Source organism: Gnatocerus cornutus, chromosome 5 (genome assembly GCF_029298725.1).
Source record: "Gnatocerus cornutus isolate USDA-ARS CGAHR chromosome 5, icGnaCorn1.1, whole genome shotgun sequence".
In the NCBI taxonomy this organism is placed as follows: Eukaryota; Metazoa; Arthropoda; class Insecta; order Coleoptera; family Tenebrionidae; genus Gnatocerus; species Gnatocerus cornutus.
In genome coordinates this window covers 14,063,455-14,076,756 of record NC_142237.1, presented here as the reverse complement: position 1 = coordinate 14,076,756, position 13,302 = coordinate 14,063,455, and the positions used below count along the sequence as shown (strand labels likewise).

The following is a 13,302-nucleotide window of genomic DNA, read 5'->3' as shown; positions in this document are numbered from 1 at the left end:
TGTACCAGATGACGAATAAAATCAGACATGAACTTGTAAAAACTTATCTCCACAAGACAAAAACTGAAGACTTTATCTCCATTCTACGGCAGTCTTCGTCGATCCGTGACAATTATCGCACCTAAAATGGCTTCAAATGAAGAATACTTGAAGAAAAATAAAGTGACGATTGTCGACGAAGATAAGAATACCAGACTCCACTATGCCGCCGTTTTGGGAAGCATTGACGAAATAAAGAAGACAGTGAAGAACCGACAAAAACTTGACCCAGTGAATTACTTAGGCTGGACCCCGCTGATGATGGCCGTCCGAACTGGTAACGCAGAAACCGTGGAGCTTTTACTAGAAAACGGAGCTGACGCTACTAAGAAGAACAAGTTTGGTAAAAATAGTTTTTGTGGGTCTCTATCGATTTCACGCTTCTTTTTTCAGGTGTGAATGTTTTTTTGATATCTGTGACATGCGGTGACCTTAAAATCGTCGAAAGAATTTTAAATCATCTGTTATGTGGAGGAGTTTCCAGACAGTCCATGCAGAAAGTCATGTCTCCTTTGTCTGTAGCGATTTTGTTTCAACACGATCAGATTATTCGGTATTTGCTACTCAGACGTTTTGATCCAAATGTTGCGATGCCCTTCACTGGTAAACGAGAGAAACTGGAAGGTTCATATTACTGTCTAATCCTCACAGGTCTTACTCCGCTGATGTTCGCTGCAGCAGTCGGTAACAATAAGGCATTCCATCAGTTGTTGGAGTTCAACGCGGACATCAACGCCAAGAACCATCTTGGGAAAGGAGCGCTGGATATAAGGGAAACAAGAACTAAGAACATCGATATTGTCAGTACCAAGCGCCAGAAACCGCAAGTTCCGATGATCATCATAAGCCCTCAGAATTCGGCAAGTCCTCATTTTCAATTAACTGGTCACATGGACAGTGTTAACTTGTCAACTTCTTCGAATATTACAACACCTTTGATGCTCACTCCTGGAGTTTCTCCGGTTACACCACAGATTTCACCGTACTTTTTTTTTAGTCCGGACTTCACACCGACGGAGCCGCATTTTATTAATTACGCGGTCTCTCCATTGATGTATTCTAGCTTTTTAAACCACGCCATCAGTCCGTCTTCTGCTTTAATTTCGCCTCAATAGATTTGTAATGGTAATTGATCGTTGTACGATTTTGGATTTTAATGTGTTTAGCAATGATTTTATGACTTGATTTTGTGACAATAAAAGTTTTCGCATGAGTCGTTTTGTTTAATTTATTTCTAAATAAACAGAGCAGATAACGTAAAATATAATTTATTAACAAAATAGTAAAACACAAAAGTTCCTATTGGTAAGTATGCTTGGCAAACCAATAAGCAAGTCCGATGATTATGAACAAGATTGACACCCCCATATGGTAAAATCCATACAGCATAAACAAACTTTGGTAATCGTGGAAATGGGCTCCGTACCATGCCACCATCCCAGAACTTAATCCCCATCCTAACAGCGCTATTAATCCAAAAACTAAACCAAAACAGCCCGGATTCAAAAATTTTGCAATCTCTCCATGCAATATTGTCAGAGTAAAATGGTAGATAAATCCTAGGATCAGATAAAATATACTATTCAGTGTAACCCCCGTTATTTGCGCCATGAAAAGTAACATAAAACCTTCTAATAAAGAAGTCATGGAAAGAATAAGATCTCCTTTAAATTTCCAGTCAAATATGGCATAGCCCCCAAGGATTGTTCCCAAAAGCGCCGAAACTCCATAGAGTCCTTCCAAACCGCCATTGTACACGGCCACTCCATGTTCGTGTTGTATAAAATTCCACAAATGTTGGATGTAGAATGAAATTTGATTATGACCACAAATTGTGAGGATGCTCCAAATTGACCATTTTACAACGTATTTATTAGGAAATATTCTAGTGAGATTCTTGCAAATTGAAGTTATTTTTAGTGAGGTTTGTGCGTCGGAGTCAGCAGGTTTTTCTTCCGGTATTGACGGCAGGAGCACCGCTAGCAAAGTCGCAAGAATGAAAGCTAAAAAAGAAGTAAAGTAAAGAGTTGGAAAAATGTAATGAGCTTCGAAAAAAGGTGTAAAAATAATTTCACTACATATTTGCTTTTTTTTCATTCTTTCTTCCTGTTTCTTAGCTTCCCAAAAACTCTTACCTCCCAAATTGAAGTAATGCAGCGACTTGTAACTGAGCGCTTCCGCCGCAACAAGCCCCTGAGCGACAAAATTCCCCAGAATTTTTCCTACCAAAGGGGCCGCTCGCACAAAAGACGTGAGTTTCTGATAACTTTTGATATCACCATGAGAATAAATGGACACGTAGTATGCAACTTCGGCGGCAGTCTGGCAACCATAGAACCCCTAAAACCATCGAGATGGTTTGAAGAGTGAATTGATTCCTTCTTTAATTTACCTGTGCTACTTTCAAGTCGACGTCAGTATCAGTCCAAATAAATAAACTCGTTGCTATAACTCCAGTCAACGCGGAAATAATAATAAAAGGATTGAATTTAAAAAAGTCCATGAACAGAAACACTGGTACTAACGCCACGGAAGCGCTGTAAAAGTACATCGGTATAATTTCCCCGCTGGCAACATTTTCTGGAAGTTTCTTATCAGTCTTGAGAAATTCGTAAAAAAATGAGGAAGATGGTCGAAAATGTAAGACCAATCCAAAAATATACAACACGTATAGTTGCTTAAACCACTGGAACGAAACGATCTTCTTCCATTTAATTTTCATTGTCTTTGCGAATTTTAAACAAAAACCACACCTTACATCACATTTTATCACTGCCGTAACGAAAACACTGCGAATTGTGCTCGGGTTAATCCCGGTGATTTAGGAGAAAACTTATCTTGCTTATCTCGCATATCTGGAAGTAGATATGAGTGTGTTACGATTAATTTATATTATTTTATTAGACACTGCTTGAAATATTAATAGATAAGTAGTGTTGAATTTTGAGCCAAACCTGTGCCAATTTTAAAGCGATGAGCCACGAGTACAATATAAAAATTGAATAAAAATGAATACTTACACGAGGTCAGTAGCAAAGTGACGCTAAAATGGAAAGAATATTATAATTTTTAATGTAATGATAGGTATGTTTATCATCATAACAAAAGTTAGAATTCTTATCGTAGTCATAGATATGGTTAAGTAGTCGTCGGTTTTAAGAAAAGTCTTGATAGTAATTTTGAGCATTCGCAGTTGGCAAACGTGTTTTCCATTCCTTTTTGATGTTTACAGATGACATGAAATTGCGTAGAGGCAGAGCTGCCAACACATTTCAAATTCCAGTGCCGCGTCGACGCACAAACTCACAATATTATCTACTATTTATTAAAGATTCTCTAAAGTTGACAAATTCGAAATTTAATGTTGAGCAATATTTTTTCAAGAAAAGACGATCATTAACTGGTAAAACTTTTGAACAAACCACGATCTGTTCTTCTCGTTGACTACTTTCTTCTTTTTCTTTATAATTTTCTGTTCCTTCTCCTTATCATCGTCTTTATAAAAATTCCGTATCCATGAAGAAACTACAAGACAATAAAATAAAAGCACTTGTTGACATACAAATGGATTACAGTCCTACCTGCAAAGACAAACTTCAGAAAATAAGCAACGAGAATTGCGTAATGAGCTGTTTGTACAATTTTCTCCATAAACTCCGACATGGCACTGAAATAGTATAAACCGACTTATTAAAGGAGTTTTACGTTGGTTGGCAAAAGATATGAACGTGTTTCTACTTACATAAATTAGAATGACGTTGAATAGGTAAAGATAGTGTTAATACCTTCAAGGAAACAAACAAAATTTAGTTCGAAAATTGTGGTGGGTGTGATTGATGCTATTGTCTCAATTTTTAAAACAACACGTTTAATTTGCCAAGGCAGTTAAATTTGTACCTACTTGGTTCATTATTTCTGTGTTTTACTTAAATGATAATAGTCGAGGTCAAGTGACACTGCATATGCGACAAAAAGAATTTACTTTATCTTCAGGGCTAAAATGGTAAAACACAGGGCGCTGAATCAGCAAAATTTGTGCTGAGTGTCTAATTATTTACTTCATAATAATATCTAATCAGATTGAATGGAAAATGTTTTTGATTAAAGCTATTTTAAGCACACTTCTAGTTTATAGCCTGTTTATACGTTTATTGAACTATTCTCCAACACCCTATATATTTCTTCTCTTCTTGTAAGAAGCTAGACGGGAAAGCAAACTATGAAAGTCTATTTCTCGAGTCCAAAATAAATTTATGAAAATAAAGATTATACATTTTTAGTTACTAAAACTTTACTTTAGGAACTAGACAAACGTTGATGAATTAACAAGAAGAAGACTATTCTGGATCTACTTGTGAAAACTGAAATTGACAACCTGATTTTATCTAGTCAAGATAAGACAGGAAATTATTACTTTTTATAAACACGATATATTTTCTATTTTTAGACTTTTATTTATTGTCGTGAGTTTACAATTTCCACAGCCAATTTTGCACTATGCCAAACTTATCAAATTTGGTTGGTTTCTTGAATTCTAAATGAGGGCTAAAAATCTAACGGATCTAAAGAATTTAAAGAAAATAAAATTTCCCGCAATTTTAAAAACTTCTGAAAGAGCGAAGAAATTGAAACAGGTTAAGAACTGGGAATTCATAGAACAGAAGAAAGGAATACAAATTTTAAGAAATATTTTGAAAATCGAAAAAATCAATTGATGCCACTGGATTTAAAACGTCTGCGAAACCTAAGGAATTCATCTTGGAAAATTTTTAAAATTATACATTTACAATTAGAAAATTGTTCTTATAAATAATCAATTAAATTTAACAAACTAAGAGAATCCACAAAATTTATCTAATGGATCTAAAGAATTTAAAGAATATAGAAATTTCGCGGAATATTGGGAATTTCAGAAATTACAAGGAAATGAGAAAATTGATAGAAACTTCGAAAGTTTCAGGACTTGAAATTTATAAAACAGAAGAAATGTACAAATTTTTAGAAATATTTTGAAAATCTTAAAAATCAAATGACGGGCAAAAGATCCAAAAGAATTTTTAGATTCTGGTAAATCTTAAATCTTAAGTTCTGCATTTCGGAAATTGTACGTATAAATCACCAATAAAATATAATAAACTGAGAAAATCAAGGAAATATAAAACAATGTAGACAATCCAAAAAATTCAATAAGTAGTGTGAATTTATACAAAAATTGCAAAATATACAATATTTAGAAAATGAATATCTAAGAAGTGTAGAAAATTTGAATAATGTAACTAGAAAACATGATACTCTTAAAAACAAAAAGAACCCTAAAACTAAGTCAAGTAATTACCGTCTTTATTTTAAAATAAAATAAAAATCATCGATGCTTCATGAATTTTGCTTTATTCGCAGAATTAGCATCAATACGCATACACTCGGGCGCCTTTTTAGACAAAGTCTGGAACCACTCCTTATGTTTAAGTTTGGCAAACAAACAACAACAAATTTTCTATTGAGAACAATACACCCGCTTTATTAGCAGTCATGTTTATAACACTACCAGAAGATAACTTTATGTATTTAATAAATTAGTGATCACCAAACGGGTACCCTCACAATGGCGATAAAATTAACCTTCCTCAGAAGAATCCATTTTTTATATTTCTTCGGATTTTGTGCAAATTTTCGTCCAACCGATCCATTTCTGTATAAATTTTTCATCGTACACAACAACCTCACGGAGGATAAGGTCAGTCACAACGTCCTGCCAGTTTTGACCTACAGTTGTTTGTTTCACTTCGCACTGATTTTTCTATTATCCGGGCTGTACTGTTTTAAAGCTCTGATCATAGTTTCGACAATTTTTGCCGCAATTTCTACATCCATTCGAATTTGGGGCACCACCTTAGCTGAGACCGTAATATCTGAAGTTAGTCCTTTCATTTCTTTCCAACAAGAATAAAGTAACGTGGTTTGTAGATACTTCGCGGAACTTCCGAAGCCACAGAAATCGGGTATTATATTTACGTTTATAGTTATCACGATTTGGCGACTTATCAACGAGCCACTGCCTATACAAGAATCTCTGCTCTGTTAGGTAAAGTAATGTCAGCCATTTTCGTCCAACAGTTTCTGGATAAAAAATGGACGTCATTTGAGAAAATCGAGTATGTCCATTTAGTTGGTAAGACACCACTCTTCGAGTTTCAGTACTTTAATTTTTTCTTTTAGCGATTGGACTGGCTGCGATTTCAGGTTTTTTGATCCCGACACCAAAAGAAAATGTTTATCAGATGTCTGAACCGGTCGCTGCCCACAAAGACCTTTCGGAAAAAATAAAAGAACACTTGCTTAACATGAAGATGAAGTTTTTCGAAGTGTTCACCCAAACCTACATAAAGCGATGGTCGTTTTGGTTTGTGTGGTCCATTTGGAGCTACAATCAAATTTCTATTTTCATCCAACCATTATGGGAGACTCTACATAACAGTTTCTACAACGGATTAGTTGAAGCAACTTTAGCAATTTTCTCATTTTTCGCAGTAACGGTGGCTGGATTCAAAAGCATCAACTGGGAAAAAAGAACCATTATAATTATGCCTCTGTTGACAGGTTTCCAGTATATTCTTTTTCTGAGCGGGATTGCGTTTAGTAACGGTTATATCTTATTTAATTATATAAGTTACGTGTGTTTTGGAGGGATTCATTATTTTGTGGTCACAGCCATTGCTGCAGAAATTGCAAGAAACCAGCAGAGGAATTGTTTTGGGTTGGTTTTTTCGTTTTTGTACATGTGCGCATATTTCTTTAACACCATAATAGTCATGATTGTTAATGATAGGATCGCAGTGTATAAGTTTACGCCTCATGAGCAGTTTTTTGTCTATTTTACAGTATTTGTTGTGATCTACGTTATATTTTTCATGTCTCTAGAAATTAAAAAGAGGATACAAACACTTATGGCTAGACGCTAGTTTTTGGAATAAAAATCTTAAGTAACCCATCATTTCTTATTTCGTTATAGACATGTGAAAATTCGACTTTAGAGTAGCAACTTTCACAGATGGTGCAAATCTGATTGATGATTTGTTTAGTTTTTCTCCACGCATGGTTTGATAGGCAGGTGCTTTCTACGCTTTTGAAAGGTCAAAGAAATTAGACGCCAGTCTCGATTAAGCTTGTAGTTTAATCAGTAGATAATTATTTGAACTGGCAGATTTTTAAGAACTACAAGTCGAGGATGAGATAATGAATAATGCAATGGATCTTTCGACAAAAAAGGTACTAAAACGAAAAAGATAACAATTTTATCTGTCACATGGTTCACACAGAGAATGTGCTACAAAGCCGGAAAACCTCACAATTTTGTCTTTTTGTTGCAAATAGTTGGTTACAGTAGTTTGCTAAAATGAATGTGATTTTTTTAACATTTCGAAATATCAGACACTTTATCAAAACCAAAATAATTGCTGTGTCAAACTTTAAATAAAGACTTTTTATCTCAAGATAAATGCACCATAAAATTGCGTCTTTGTGTTTGAATTTTTACAATTTATTTGCAATGTGCTTCATCTGCACAAAAATATGTGAACACAGTACTAAAAATGATTTATGAAAATGAATTTCCATTCTTTGCAGATAATGATCTCAATTATTGCAAATTTGACAGTTATTTACAGACCACGCTTATCAGTATTTCACCAAATCACAGATAAGCACACTTCTTTATCACTTGTTAAGTTGTTCGAAGTATAGTTTGTGACATGTTTGAATTAGAACTGAAATATCTTGGCTTTTTACGACGCCACCACCTTCTTTACCTCTTTGGATTTTTGGTCAATTTTCGACCAATTGACCCCTTCTACCATGAGATGCTGGCGATTGGTAAAAACATCACTGACCACCACTACATTCACGAAATTCGAGCGATATCAACATACGCCACACTGATAACTTCCATACTAATTTTTCTTATTATTGTATTTTGTGCGTATAATTACTTCTTACTGGTTTTTTGCCTGGGAAATTTGATCTTTTCGGTGGCTCTGTGGCAAAATGTTTCTTCGGTAGATCTGCAAGTGGCCGAGGTAAGACATGCGAGGTTCGAACTGTACGAAGAGGTAATTTTTGACTTTTAGGGTTTTAAAGGAAGTGTCCAAGCTTCAAAAATGATTTATTTTGCTTCAATTTACACAGTTCCTGAAGTGAAAAAGGACTTTGGCGCCCTCACTTCTTACATTAGAGGAATACCATTACAGGCAAAAATGGTTGCTGGGATAGTTGGTCAAGTCATCCTTACGAATAAATGGTTGAATTACACAGAAGTTGCTTTTTTGAACGTTCCAGGTATCTTTTTTGGTAGTTTTAAAAAGAAATCATTAATGTGGTTCTTTCTAGCTTGTGCCCATGGTCTTTTGCTGCTGGTCTATTTACCTATATTGCAAGACTGGGAACGACCACCAGAAAACAGAAGGAAGATTTCTTGGTTAAAACAAAGAATAGTCGACACTTTCTCAAACCATCAGGTTCTTAAATGGACAATATGGAGCGGTTTGATTATTGGTGGTCAAATTCAACTTGTATTCCCGGTTCAAACTGTTTGGAGACAATCCCAGTTTGAAAATTCCGAACCACCTTACAACGGAGCTGTCATGGCAGTTACTAGTTTCCTGGCTCTTCTAGCCGTCTTACTCTGTGGAACTCTAAAGGCGAATATGATCCACGAAGGTTTATTTCTATGTTTGGTGTCTTTACTTCAAAGTGCACTGCTTTTTGGTTTTGCCAGTGTTGATACCTCATTGACACGTACAATTTTGTACATACTACTTGAAGTCGTGTTTGAATTTGCTATGACGATAATATCTGCAATTATTGCAAAGAATGTTTTCCGGAAAGGTTCCATCGGAATTGCTTTCGCGTTTATTGGATTGATTACAGCGATTGTAAATCTTGTTTTTACATCCACGATTAATAACAATGGGATTCATTTGACGAGAACGGAAGAGTTTTTGGTATATGGCGCCTATTTCTTAGGCATCACGTTCTTGTTGTCTTTGCAATTGTTTTTCAAAACAGTGTGTCGACGAACAGAATCATGATCTAATTTATTGATAGTTATTAAAATGATCTTGTGATATGGAGCCTGGAAATACTGCAAATTCCAAAGTCCAAATTTTCTAATAAATTTATCCAATTAGCATTAGTTTGAACTAGTCTATAAGTCGATATTCAGTAGGTGTACCTACCTACATACATATTTATAAAATTAATTTGTAAATTTTGAAATTACATGGTAATCTCTCTATTTAGAGTCGTGATTTATAACAAAAGAACGTAGCATATCATGATTTTAATCAACATTTATCAAAGTTTAAACACTGAAAGTATGTATGTACCCCAAATGTACTTTTGCCAAAACTAAGATAATAATAATAGTCAAAAAGTAAGAATTTGGACTTAATAGTATAGCTACCATTTGTTGATTCGCGAATTTTAGGACACTTGTATATGTATTAAAAGGTAAACACAGAAAATAGCTTAGAAGAAGAGTAGGTACTTTACCTAAGCTTAAAATTACCAACACTTTATTTATTTTAAACTCCTATACATTAAAATTATTTTATATTAATATTTTTTTGTCGAATTCGCAGAAAACTTTACAAATTGTGCGGAAACAGTAGCACTTCAGATAAATCTGATAAAAATTGTTTTAACAGCTTCGTAACAATGAACGTCACAAATACACTCCACCTTAGTATGCTATCAAATGCATAAAAACAAGATGAGTGTTGATGTTTTTTTTTTAAATCAATAGAAAATCAACATACTTGGCAACGGTAACTCAATTTTTGCGCCCTCAGTGCTGAAAAGCTGAAGCAATATGGCAAAAAAAAACATAATACACTGGCCGCTCAGGGGCATTTAAAAGGAAAGCAACGTTTACCACAACAAAGATTATACACAAAAGTATTATCTACACAATTATTCCGTTATTTAAGATGATTTTTCCCCGTTAAAAATACAAATTAATTTTATCGGTGGTGCAATCTATTAGATGATTCGAAAATTGCAAGTAACGTGGCCAAAGAATTGTCAGAGGTGTCAGATCAACATTTTTAATTCAGTTGTTTACAAAATTCGCACTGTAAGAAGGTTAGGTCTCTCCGGCAAATGCGACCTTTGCCAGCAACATTGCTGTCGAGTCGAAAATCGTACAATTGCTCAAATATAAATTACCTATTTTAGAATTCAAAGAAAAACGAAGAGAATCTGGAAAGTTCTGCTTCAGTTTTTCCATTATTCTTGGGTACCTACATCTCTGAATCTCCTGTTGTCATAAAAAAAACACACACATTAAAATCGAGCTATTTATTCAATCTCATCTTTTAAAATAATTACAAAATAAATTACATAATAATAATTATAATTATCCTCGAATTGCTGCATAATTTATCAGTCTACAGCACATACCCTGCTTACTTAAACTCTCAAGTTAGGATTAGTGTAACGAACGTATTTCAACAAATCTTCATTTTCCTCACACACGAACGGTTTGCGATGATGGCAAGCAACATCATGCCAGTTAACTCCATCATTATAAAACTGATTCAAAATAGCAACGCAGTTTTCGCTAGCACCTCCTTGTTGCGCTTCTCTGTTATCAGGCTGAGGTTTCCCAATTCCACCATTTTCCGACCAATCATTTTGGTCTCTTTGAGTCGTAGGAGGCAATTTCTGCAAAACAGCAGTCCAGAACCACCCGTTAATAGGCAAAGGTTGGAGATCTGCTCTATCACAGCCTTTGAAGTCGCACAAACGGCCGGAAGTCCAAATGTATTTCACCTGTTGATGAGAAATAGATTGTATAAGATGTACGTGCTTGGGGAAGGTACAACTTTATTTGTAATTAGGTTCTAATAAGGATGGTTCAAAATAGAAAGTTAAAAGTGAAAACGGCACGCTTCTAAGTGGATGTTAATGAGAACTTGCCTTTTCGTCGACGATACGTTTTTTAACCCATTCGTTCTCGGCACTGGTTTCTAAAGAGACGAGGTCCATGCAACGTTGGCGGCAGTAGTTGCGGCCACCGAGCCAATCTTCCTCTACGCCTTTGAGGGCGGGGTCGCGCCAGCTGAAGAAGTAGCCCTTGCCTGAAATTTTTTTCAGTTAATCATCGATGTTCTAAATAGACAATTTTTACAAACAGCGGAATATTGAGAAATTGTGTTCCCATCAAACGGATGAAAATCCTGCCATAAAACCATAAAAGAACAAAACACAGTGGACATCGAAATTACAACACAAAGTAAACAACAAAAGTCGGATAGGAATGATAAATCAGACAAGAGCCCGTAAAAAATTGCAAAAGTCTGAAATAGATGAGAATCTATTGAGAAATGAGAACAAGAGGTGTTCATAAAATACGGTGTGAATTTTTTGACAATGCAGATTAGCCAAATTTAACGACTTTTATCTTTATATCCTAGGTTCTTAATAGAAGAACATAAAATTTAAAATGCGCAAATAAATTTTATTTACTGTTCATAAAAATTAGGATTTTGATATTAACAATTAATTAAAGGTTTTAGCAAAAAGTGAAGCCAAAAAATTATATTCATTATTAAAACATAGCAACGGGTTTTTAAACCGTATATTTCTGAGAATTCTGCACGTGACTGCAGATCTATAATTTTTTATAATCACAGGAAATTATAAGAACTAATTACAGTTCTTCGGTTGTTGACTTACGACCCGTATATTGAAAACAATAAACAATTCCTATTTAGATAGAATGTGCAGAATCTTAGATTTGCAGTAAAATAGTATTCAGGACTAAATTACTCATAAAAGTCTTACATAACAAAGTGGAAATAATTGCTATTCAAACAAACTTATTATAAAATTAGCAAAACGCTTTTTATAACCATCTCATCCTGTTTGGCGACCTTCCATCGCCAAATTTTAATATGAAAAAATTGCGAATAATTCAAAACTGATTTTTCGACTTACCGTCAGGAGTCCTTTCGTGGATAATCCTTTGGGAGCACAGAGCAGGTACTGGTGGTTCCAGGATCCTGCCATTGGGGAACTGGGCCAAAGCCAGTCCGAAAAGACCCACAATGAAAACGGCACTTATCATTTTGAACTACAAAGCACGGAAATAATAAACAAATTCTTTAAAAATTTCGCAACAACTTACCAGAAGGGACAGACTTAAAATGAAGTCCAAAAGCTGTAAAGACCCCTATATATACGAAGGTGGGGTCATGTCTAGAGAAAGAGAAACATACCGATTACAGGTAGCGTCTTCTTCGCCTTGACCTCTGAATTTCTTGGTGCGAGAATGCGAGTTATGAGCGAGTGAAAGCTGAGATCTTATCGAAAAAATTTGTTTTGAATAAGTTGCTTGGTGATAAGTTGGGTCCCTTGTGGGTAAACCTTGAAACGATTCTGGGACACTTTCTCCCTTTAAGTGAAGCGAAAAATATGAGTTTTTTAAATATTTGCACAGCGATTTGATGGGACGTGTGGAAACTGTGGCACGTGTAAAATACTTTCTTTGAACTTGATCGGAACTGTGACTTGCTTTCAATTTCGTTAGTTTCCAATGATTCCAGGTGGATTTTTTATATTTTTTTGGTTAAATACAAAGTGTTGGTAGAAAGTTGATGCAAATATAAAATTGCGAAGAAAATGGTTGACATTCATTGCTCGCGGTTGTTGTAAATTGTGCGATGATATCATAGGATTTGTTTATAGGCAAGTCTCACTGGAAAATCAGGGTCAAAGTTCGAATGCAAAATAAAAAACGGACATATCCGGGTTTTGCAAATTGGGCTCCTAGTTTGTATTTACCAATTAGCAGAAAAATAGATCAGTTAAGCAATTAGAAGTCTTTATTTAAATCCACTAACTTGTTGACGTACGTAGTAAAAGAATTTTGTAGAAGTATATTATTACTTATTACTTATTAGTCATATCTTGAGCATATTTAAAAACCAAATTTAAATAGGTGTTTAATGATATGACGCAAAAACAACAACATGATACAGAAAAAAATCGTAAACTTCTAATATAAACAATTATCAGACGTCATTGCTGCAAAACATTTTGGTTTAATTGGTACTTTAATCAAGAGATAATTATACAATTGTATGCTTAAAATTTTTCTAAATCGGTGGTTTTTAGATTTTGATTTGGTTGAATAACGTAAATCACCAAATTTTTTATTAAATTGTGTCAAAACACAAATTTAGGTGTAAAGACGATAAACATAAT

General features: G+C 34.6%; 5 protein-coding genes and 1 long non-coding RNA gene across 6 annotated transcripts; 3 read left to right on the top strand and 3 right to left on the bottom strand.

Annotated features, from left to right (window-relative positions):
* Nucleotides 1–58: 58 nt before the first annotated feature.
* On the top strand, nt 59–1,299 carry LOC148174865 (ankyrin repeat domain-containing protein 16-like). Its single transcript, XM_088036927.1, is given in 4 exon segments — nt 59–382; nt 433–642; nt 691–1,164; nt 1,286–1,299. Coding segments are annotated over 4 exon segments (954 nt in total). The 5' UTR covers nt 59–126.
* Nucleotides 1,254–2,761, bottom strand: LOC148174864 (folate-like transporter 3). Its single transcript, XM_088037822.1, has 3 exons — nt 2,432–2,761; nt 2,175–2,379; nt 1,254–2,042 (listed from the first exon to the last, which is right to left on the bottom strand). Exons 1-3 carry the CDS (start codon nt 2,759–2,761, stop codon nt 1,339–1,341), a joined length of 1,239 nt encoding a protein of 412 aa, XP_087893948.1. The 3' UTR covers nt 1,254–1,338.
* Nucleotides 2,762–3,413: 652 nt separating this feature from the next.
* LOC148174863 (uncharacterized) lies at nt 3,414–4,000 on the bottom strand. Its single transcript, XR_015770201.1, has 3 exons — nt 3,782–4,000; nt 3,621–3,706; nt 3,414–3,564 (listed from the first exon to the last, which is right to left on the bottom strand). It is a non-coding gene; the product is annotated as an uncharacterized LOC148174863 (long non-coding RNA).
* A 977-nt stretch (nt 4,001–4,977) lies between these two features.
* Nucleotides 4,978–7,273, top strand: LOC148174862 (folate-like transporter 2). The gene is made up of 6 exons (XM_088036926.1): nt 4,978–5,953; nt 6,004–6,208; nt 6,256–6,986; nt 7,049–7,052; nt 7,119–7,169; nt 7,221–7,273. Exons 1-6 carry the CDS (start codon nt 5,642–5,644, stop codon nt 7,271–7,273), a joined length of 1,356 nt encoding a protein of 451 aa, XP_087893052.1. The 5' UTR covers nt 4,978–5,641.
* Nucleotides 7,274–7,743: 470 nt separating this feature from the next.
* LOC148174861 (folate-like transporter 3) lies at nt 7,744–9,835 on the top strand. The gene is made up of 3 exons (XM_088036790.1): nt 7,744–8,111; nt 8,163–8,370; nt 8,422–9,835. Exons 1-3 carry the CDS (start codon nt 7,788–7,790, stop codon nt 9,120–9,122), a joined length of 1,233 nt encoding a protein of 410 aa, XP_087892916.1. The 5' UTR covers nt 7,744–7,787; the 3' UTR covers nt 9,123–9,835.
* Nucleotides 9,836–10,377: 542 nt separating this feature from the next.
* On the bottom strand, nt 10,378–12,367 carry LOC148174860 (L-selectin). The gene is made up of 4 exons (XM_088035812.1): nt 12,224–12,367; nt 12,034–12,169; nt 11,014–11,174; nt 10,378–10,866 (listed from the first exon to the last, which is right to left on the bottom strand). Exons 2-4 carry the CDS (start codon nt 12,161–12,163, stop codon nt 10,504–10,506), a joined length of 654 nt encoding a protein of 217 aa, XP_087891938.1. The 5' UTR covers nt 12,164–12,169; nt 12,224–12,367; the 3' UTR covers nt 10,378–10,503.
* Nucleotides 12,368–13,302: the final 935 nt, after the last annotated feature.

Excerpts from the sequence above, each read along its gene's own strand:
- LOC148174864 (XM_088037822.1), bottom strand. The coding sequence starts at position 2,761 with ATGAAAATTAAATGGAAGAAGATCGTTTCGTTCCAGTGGTTTAAGCAA. Across the intron at positions 2,380-2,431 it reads TCGACTTGAAAGTAGCACAG|GGGTTCTATGGTTGCCAGAC; the intron begins GTAAATTAAAGA and ends CGATGGTTTTAG. Across the intron at positions 2,043-2,174 it reads GCATTACTTCAATTTGGGAG|CTTTCATTCTTGCGACTTTG; the intron begins GTAAGAGTTTTT and ends CTTCTTTTTTAG.
- LOC148174862 (XM_088036926.1), top strand. The coding sequence starts at position 5,642 with ATGGCGATAAAATTAACCTTCCTCAGAAGAATCCATTTTTTATATTTC. Across the intron at positions 6,209-6,255 it reads CGAGTATGTCCATTTAGTTG|CGATTGGACTGGCTGCGATT; the intron begins GTAAGACACCAC and ends TTTTTCTTTTAG. Across the intron at positions 7,170-7,220 it reads GCTTTCTACGCTTTTGAAAG|ATAATTATTTGAACTGGCAG; the intron begins GTCAAAGAAATT and ends TTTAATCAGTAG.
- LOC148174861 (XM_088036790.1), top strand. The coding sequence starts at position 7,788 with ATGTTTGAATTAGAACTGAAATATCTTGGCTTTTTACGACGCCACCAC. Across the intron at positions 8,112-8,162 it reads TAGATCTGCAAGTGGCCGAG|GGTTTTAAAGGAAGTGTCCA; the intron begins GTAAGACATGCG and ends TTTGACTTTTAG. Across the intron at positions 8,371-8,421 it reads TGCTTTTTTGAACGTTCCAG|CTTGTGCCCATGGTCTTTTG; the intron begins GTATCTTTTTTG and ends GGTTCTTTCTAG.
- LOC148174860 (XM_088035812.1), bottom strand. The coding sequence starts at position 12,163 with ATGATAAGTGCCGTTTTCATTGTGGGTCTTTTCGGACTGGCTTTGGCC. Across the intron at positions 11,175-12,033 it reads CCACGAAAGGACTCCTGACG|GCAAGGGCTACTTCTTCAGC; the intron begins GTAAGTCGAAAA and ends AAAAAATTTCAG. Across the intron at positions 10,867-11,013 it reads AACGTATCGTCGACGAAAAG|GTGAAATACATTTGGACTTC; the intron begins GCAAGTTCTCAT and ends TCTCATCAACAG.